Source organism: Sinocyclocheilus anshuiensis, unplaced genomic scaffold (assembly GCF_001515605.1).
Source record: "Sinocyclocheilus anshuiensis isolate Anshui unplaced genomic scaffold, SAMN03320099.WGS_v1.1 scaffold769, whole genome shotgun sequence".
In the NCBI taxonomy this organism is placed as follows: domain Eukaryota; kingdom Metazoa; phylum Chordata; class Actinopteri; order Cypriniformes; family Cyprinidae; genus Sinocyclocheilus; species Sinocyclocheilus anshuiensis.
Window position 1 is genome coordinate 386431 of NW_015539878.1, and position 7841 is coordinate 394271.

General features: G+C 38.7%; 2 protein-coding genes and 1 long non-coding RNA gene across 5 annotated transcripts in view; 1 reads left to right on the top strand and 2 right to left on the bottom strand.

Moving 5' to 3' along the window:
• Nucleotides 1-1229, bottom strand: part of flvcr2b (FLVCR choline and putative heme transporter 2b) — a 15356-nt gene extending 14127 nt beyond the window's left edge. For 2 of the 3 annotated variants that reach the window (XM_016481936.1, XM_016481934.1), the window contains exon 1: nucleotides 443-1175. In XM_016481936.1, the coding sequence (XP_016337422.1) occupies nucleotides 443-994 (552 nt within the window). In that variant the 5' untranslated portion in view covers nucleotides 995-1175. Of the gene's footprint in view, nucleotides 1-442 lie in introns of all 3 variants that reach the window. The other variant, XM_016481935.1, reaches the window with a different exon arrangement.
• Nucleotides 1-1245, top strand: part of LOC107685370 (uncharacterized) — a 14596-nt gene extending 13351 nt beyond the window's left edge. The window contains exon 3 of the long non-coding RNA XR_001633945.1: nucleotides 1170-1245. This is a non-coding gene — a long non-coding RNA (uncharacterized LOC107685370). The remainder of the gene's footprint in view (nucleotides 1-1169) is intronic.
• Nucleotides 1246-2794: 1549 nt separating this feature from the next.
• On the bottom strand, nucleotides 2795-3781 carry LOC107685380 (trace amine-associated receptor 13c-like). The gene has a single exon (XM_016481944.1). The coding sequence runs from the start codon at nucleotides 3779-3781 to the stop codon at nucleotides 2795-2797; it is 987 nt and encodes a 328-aa protein (XP_016337430.1).
• Between the last annotated feature and the right edge of the window lie 4060 nt (nucleotides 3782-7841).

Here is a 7841-nt window from a genome sequence, read left to right on the forward strand (position 1 = left end):
TCCCAGGTGGCATATATATGCAAACTCATTCTCTGCCAGCAGGAGGCGCTGTTGGAGTGGTAGAGATCAAGGTTTACCCGGTAACGGCTGTACACAAAGCAGCGCTCCGCTCCAAAAAAAAAACACTGCTTTATCAGACATTACATGCAAGATTAAATGAAAATGACATCCAATTTTCTGAAGACAGTCGGTGTGATTTTTTAAAAACGAAATATCTCCCTTTGGGGTGGACTTTTGAGATTTGTAACTTTCTAGATCTTTTTTTATGCCCAAACATACACACTACACACTGACTAAAATTCAAAAGGTGAAAAAGCATAATAGGACCCCTTTAATGGCGCCAGTGGAGCGAACATAAGGCTACACACTTCAGCTTTAACTTTCACAGTACAGTACAGTAAAACGAGCAAAGCTATTATTATTATTTTTTACTGAAACCCACCTGATTTCCGAAGACCCCGATGGAGCAGGCAGTGGACACTTCTTCAGATCCGAACCCCACCGACGCGATGCGCGAGGGCATCCCGAGGATAAACACCTGAGCCACTGAGCACGTGAACTGACCCAAGAATGTGACCGGAAAAAGGTCCGGTCTCGCGCTGGCCACCTTGATCCACGTGCCAGTGCAATTCAGAGCCGCCGCCACGAGCGCGATGACCCTCAGCCCTTTTTTATCCAAGAGCCACGAGACGGGGAAAATGAGCGGAATGTACGTCAACATGTAAATCATGGACATCCAGTCAATGGTGAAAGAGTCCACGCCGTAGAAGCGCATGAAGATATTGTTGATGATTCCGTATTGAATCCATTGATAGGAGTTACACAGCGAATAGGAGCTGAATAATAACACTATGACCCATCTCTTTTTATATAAACGCGTTTCCGGCGGTGCGCTTCGATGTTCAAAAGACACCTCAGCATCAGTCGCGGCTGTTTTTGAGAAATATTTATTAGCATTCACCTCTCCGTCCACTGGCTTTGATTCATCACCCATTTTCACTCGATTCAGCCGCGTTCAGAGACTGAAAGATTCATTCATTCATGTTGAGGAGACGCCGGGCAATCTACTGGAACACACTGTAGTAACTTACTGTAGAACATGTCAAACTTTGTTCTAATTACTTACTCACTCTACATTACAGATTAATGACATATTACCTGAGTTTTAGATAAACCTCCCATATTATTACATCGATGTATGTTCATCCTCTGCGCGAATTTAATACGGTTAAACGCAGCAGAAACTCTTTAAACATTCGTTGAAAGTTGAAGTTCCTGACGTAATGTAACTAACTAGAAGAGAAATTATAAACAAACCTTGGGCAAAATGGGCGGGGCTTCACTGTAAGGCGGCTGTCAGTCATGTGACATTCCTGAGCAAGTAGAACAAGGATAGTGTACATTGTAAATCTAACAGAAAACGTTTCAAAACAAACTTAAAGAATTACAGAAATAAGTAGCTATAAACATAGGGGTGTGGTTTGGTCAAGTAATTTTGGAAGGACTATAAACTTGAAATGGTAATTTCCAGTTTGGAACGCTTTACTTCCGTAAATACTTAGGCTAACACACTTTTCTTTAAGATTTTCTGATTGGGGACATGTCAATGAAATAATTATTGACGTATTTTGTGTAATGTTAATGAAGAACAAAGCATACTCGCTATCTATTTACCTGGTTTATGAGGGGACAATCGTACGTCGAAACTACATTTCCCATGATTCTCGAGAATCACGGGAAATGTAGTTTCGACGTACGATTGTAGTAGCGCAGCAATTTACTGAATTATATTACAGAGATGCCTGGAGTGGATTTCACCTTTTATTACAGACACCAATCTTAGAAAATAATATATTTAAAGGATTATAATTGTAGTGTGCAAAACACCCACAAAAACATCCTGAGATTTGAATACGACTCAGAGGAGGATTCAACTTTTTGATCCGCCGAGCGCCCCCTGGTGGTGAGAGACATTCATCACACAGAATGGAAATATTCCACTCGCCTCAGTTTACTGATGTTTGTGGCGGATAAGGAAGAGATGGCGCCCTCTGCTAGGTTGGAGCTTCTGGTGAAGTTTTGGCTCTGTCGACGTGGGGAACCGGGTGTGTCAAGCTCTGCGCCATTAATTGTTTAAGCTAAATATTATTGTAAAGTATTATGCACATTTACATCACATTTAACATTTATATATTTATACTAATACCATTAGCCTATATACTATCATGATATTATATTTATAAAAAAGATACTGTATCTCAGTCACAAGCCCAAATTCAGTTTTGAGCATATTATTGTAATATTTGTTGGCTAAACACAATAAATCCACACTAGTATACTTTTAGGCAATGGGTAACTGTATTAAAAAGTAGATCTTAGTAGACCAAAGAGAAAAGAACAAGGATATTATTTATAAATGTCATATGTGTTTCATATGTTATAATTTTAAACAATTGATCCATTTCAGTACTTGTTGGCCAAAACAATGCCTAATTTATTTATTTATTTATGTTTCTTTTTACAATTTGACCTTTTCGTTAATAGTTTTCTTTCATAATTGTTTTGCTCTTCAACATTTCTGTTTATAACAAACAAAACATGAAATATGGCATACAGGAAAAGAAAAGTCCCCCCACTATCATTGTTGTACAGTATACTGGCATGATTGAAAACAATATCCATGTCTTCACAGCCAAGTTTAATATATGCCATAATAAAATAATGAAGAAAAAGCATCGGCCTATAGGCAAATCAGGAAAAAAATTAAGAAACATTCTGTCTTATATTTAGTGACTTACAGCACATTCATCCGGGATGAGTCTTTATTAAACACTTGAAATGTGAAAATTAATTTTAAGCTTTTTTTAAAAAAGGGATTGAATAAAGCATAAATGATAGGATTAATGGTGGAGTTCAGCAAGAAAAATATTACAGCAACATCTCTGACATAAAACAAGTCAGCATTACTGTACGGAATCACTAAAGAACAAATATAATACGGCAGTAAACACAGGAGAAACACAATGACCAGAATCCCCAGCAGGATCGCAGCTTTTCGCTCTGATTTGTCACTGACTCTGTTTTTGGAGGATTCTGTTCTGTTGTGAACCTGAAGGGCTCTTATAGCAGTCGCATGTCTCTTAGCGATGACAAAAACATGAGTGTATAATATTATAATAAGTGTACATGGCATAAGAAACACAATCAGAAGATCAATGAAAGATGAAACTCTATCTACACTAGAAACACACACTCCTGGACACATGACATCAGTGAAGTTTCCATTAACAAAGAGAAGAATGAAGTTATAAATGAGTGAAAACAGCCAGTTAAATAAAGTCGCTATGCAGATCACAGTGGGTGAGATTTTCTCTGAGTAAAAAAAAGGAGAACTTAAAGCCAAAAAACGATCAACTGCTATCAGAGCCACAGTGTGAACAGACACGCTTGTCGCCTGAAAATTCACAAAATTGAAAACCGAACACATCGCTGGTCCAGAAATCCAACATGACTCAATCAACAAAGTCAAATGAAATGGCATCACAGCAACTCCAACCAGGAGATCGGACACAGCCAAAGAGAGGATGAGGATGTTAGCAGGTGTGTGGAGCTGCTTGAAGTGACTAACAGAGAAGATGACCAGCAGGTTTCCACACATGGTCAGCAGAGACACAGCTGCTGTGGCCACATACAGAATCACATAGACAGATAAAGAAACAGATCTCCCTGGACACCAATATTCCTGACAGACATCGCTTTGGTTCACTGCTGTTAGATTCATTCTTCAGTATTTGGATGAAACATCCAAACAGAGTATTGTTCCCTGTGAGTATAAGGACTCATGGATTCAAATGTGCAGTTTGTATCTTCAACAGCTCTGAATTGCTCATCATCTGAAACATAGTCTGCATTCACTCCTGGAGGTTCCACAATAAAGATGTGCTACTACAACCCATGCTACCTTTTATACACTTGACATTTTGACTTTTTCCAAGACCGGCAGCATCAAGGGGGGAAGAGCATACAGCTGGGAGATCAACTGATTTGTTTCATCCAGAGAAAAAAAAAACAGATGAAGAGTGACATACAGAAAGTTGGCTTATATAAAACATATAGGTATAAACAAAAAATCTATATAATACAATAATATATTTGCAATTTATGTTGCGATTCTACAAAAGAAAATGATTTCTAAATAAAAAAAAAAAACATGCAAAATGCAGCCTGTGGTCTAAATGGACAACCAACAAATGACAGTTTATTGTGTGTCGAAAATGACCTTTATTTTCTTCACTTAAATATCTTACTGAGAGAAACGTGAGGTTGTACGAAAAACCCTAATATGGAGATAGTTTTGGCATATTTTATAATTTTTTATTTATTTTATTATTATTTTATAAGTCCTTTCAAGGCAAGTTATTTCATTCAGCGGCCATCTTTGAAACGGCATTCGGGTAGCTATTTCAGTCATTGAAGTACAACTCTATTTGAAGGGCGAAACATCAAATTCACCAAAGCTTTTCACCATGCTTACAATTAAATTTCATATTTGAAATCACCAATGAAATCCGACAATAACATTCTCACAAATGCTGTTTCTTATGCTCAAATAGGCAATGCGCATGTGCAGTTCTAAGCGCCCCCAGAACACTGACTGTTTCTATAGCAACCGGAATTTCTAATGGCAACTGCAGTGACGCGATGACTTTACCAATCAGCTTTTGGCTCTTTTATGTAGAAGGCGGGCGTTGCACTTTCTCCAATTCATAAGCGATATATCTAAAGTCTTTGTTTTAAAGGGGTCATATGATGCGATTTCAATTTTTCCTTTCTCTTTGGAGTGTTACAAGCTCTTGGTGCACAATCACAGCACACCTTGCTTTTTCAGACCGATGACCTTTTGTTCAAAATCGATGTGTTTCGAAAAGGCGGGGCATAGAGGAGAAACAATAATGTACAGTATGTGGAAAATAATGTGTTTTTTTAACTTTAAACCGCATAAACACATTTCATTACACCAAATACACAAAATAATCTTCTTTTTAGGAGCATCATATGACCCCTTTAATGCAAAGTAACGTCTTAGGCCAGCAGTCTCACATTTAGAACAAACATTTAACATTATAGCGAAAAATTTCACGAGTGTACGTATCTGAACATGACTGAAATTTCCGTGAAAAGTGTTTCTGCTTATAAGTACGAACAGTCCACGCAATTATTTGTTGATAAAACCCACTCTTCGCATCTGGATGGTGTAGTTGCTAGTTCTACCATGGGCAAACCAGCTGAGCCTTGATCTTGAGGTAAACTATTCATTTTTCACTTGGTAGTGGTCATATGCAGGACAGCAACACGTGGCAGCAAGCAGGTTGACAGTCTCTGGCTTTAAGCTGCATTTAACACATTATTTTAAAGCAACTGTATGAGTTTTTTTGTTTTTTAAATCAGTTTCAAAATCATTCTAATGGCACACTGACTTCTAATGAGGCGAATGGCTTTCCAACAACAGTTATAATTATGACAGTGAATTCCACTCACTTAACTGTAGGGGGCTCATACCGTTGCTTTAAATGTCAAGATGTTGATTTTTCCTTTTAAAATTATTTTATGAAATGAAGTGCCATTTAAATGCACATTAAACTACATATTTTTTCCTTATACTGTATGAAAAAAAAAAAACAATCCATAGAAGAGCCTGGAATTTAGATTTTGTTAACTCAAATGTGGAAGCTTTTATTCATTCGTATCTGAACTTTTCTATACTCTTTGCAAGTAAGAAAAACTGATCATCAGTGGAGGTGTTTACCTACTTCTGGTTTTAGCTGAGAGACATAACGATTACAGAATTATACATGTCTCATATGTGCATGTAAATATACATATTGTTTGACTGCTTTTTGTAAAAAGCCAAATCCAGTGGCCTAGATGTCTCATCATCTAAATTGTTCTACCATGAGGATGATGATCTAAAACACTCATCCATCCACACAATAAATAGACATTTATTAGATATTCCGAACAATAACAAAACTGCTCTGATAAACAAGTTCAATGATAAAAGTTATACTGCATGTTTTTACCAATGATTTTACCAAAGAAACATATGAAACTTACCTTTTATTATAATTAATTTATATTTCATTTAATTTATAATTAATAATTTTGTAATATTCTTTAAAAAAAAAGAAAAAAAGTGTAGTATATAGATGTGTAGAGTGAACATTTCTTATCACATGTATAGAAATATTGATCTGTTGAAAATGTTTTTTTCCATGTCATCCAACAAAGATTTCACTTTTGATAATCAATGCTGTTTTTGCATATAATGAGGCAGCGCTTCTTGAATAACATGCCTGGTTTTATTCATCAAAATACATGAATAATCATATTTTTACTGCACAATAATGATGAAAAAGGAAATACTAAAACATATAAACAATGGAAAAATGAGGACAGACGTTTGATGACAAACTGTAAAAAATGACCGTGAATTTAACGGTAAAAGACTGTAAAAATGCTACAGTAAAAACCTGTTAAATGGTTAACGGTAAATTCCCCTACTATATACGGTGAAAAACTGTATTGGACATTACATGTATTGGACATTAATTTTATGGTAGTATACTGTTTTTGGAAGTGAAAAAGACTGTATAATTTACAGTGAATAACCGTAAATTGACATTCCCAGAATTCCCTGCGTTATATTTCAAATTTGATGTTTTTTTTTGTTTAAATAACTATGTTTCTTCTTAGTTTTTTCTTATCAGTTTTGTATATTAGGGTTGTGTGTTACACCTAATGTTAAATTAATGTTTATGGCATTATTTCAGTTTCATGTCTGTTACCATGATGGTGTTTGTGTGAATGACACTGTGCACCTTATATATGTTATTATTTAAAAGCTGCTTGTTGTCAGGGTTATGGACCTGTCTTTGTGTGTTTTTGCTCCCTGTGACCCAGTTCTGTCTCCCGTTGATTGTGTTAATTTAATTCCAGGTGTGTCTAGTTCTTCCCCCAATTATCCTGTTTAAAAGCCCTAGTCCTTTCAGTCAGTGTTTGTCGGTTCTGAACGTCAATCTATGTGTCTCCTCGTTCCTCGCTCCTTGCCTCCCGAGAAGTGTGATAGAAGAACCGACCTAAACAGTTACCTCCGTTTGTACCCTCCATTTTGCTCCCAGTGTTTTTCTTTCCATTGTGTCCCCATGGATCCCTTCACTCGCCCCGAATTCCTCCTCCTCCTGCTGGAGCAAGGAGACAAAGCTCTCGAGGACCATACCAAACTGTTCCTGTTGGTCGCTAACATCACCAGCTACCCGGACGACGCAGAGCGCTGTCGTCCGAAGATGGTCCTCGGGAGGAATTCGCCGCCTTCGTGGAGTGGACTCTGGCGAGAAACGGGTCGCCACTCACCACCTGCCCTGTGGAGGATCTCGCCGGATCCACTCTGGACCCAGGGCCCAGCCCACCATCTCCCAGCATCAGCCTGAGCCCACCGATGACGGAGAGCCATTTCCCGCCGCGATCCGCGAGCCAGAGCGAAGCCAAGCAACTGAGCAGAGGATCGCCTCGGAAGTTGAGCCCAACCCGTCAGACCAGGTGCGAGAGCCGGCGACAGTGCCCACCACGAGGGAGCAAGCCGTGGACAGTGTGAGCGTGGAGTGGAGCTCCGCCCCCTGCATTGTGGCTGAGGGTGAGCTGAATATGGCGCGGCAAAAGGGCCAAAACGAAGAGGGGAGGGATCCAGCCCCCGAATCCAGCTCAGAGCGCCCTCCAGTGCGTCGACCCGCCATCGCCTCTGGACTCCTCTCCTCTGGCTGCGCCTCGTCGCTCTGTCCCACCGG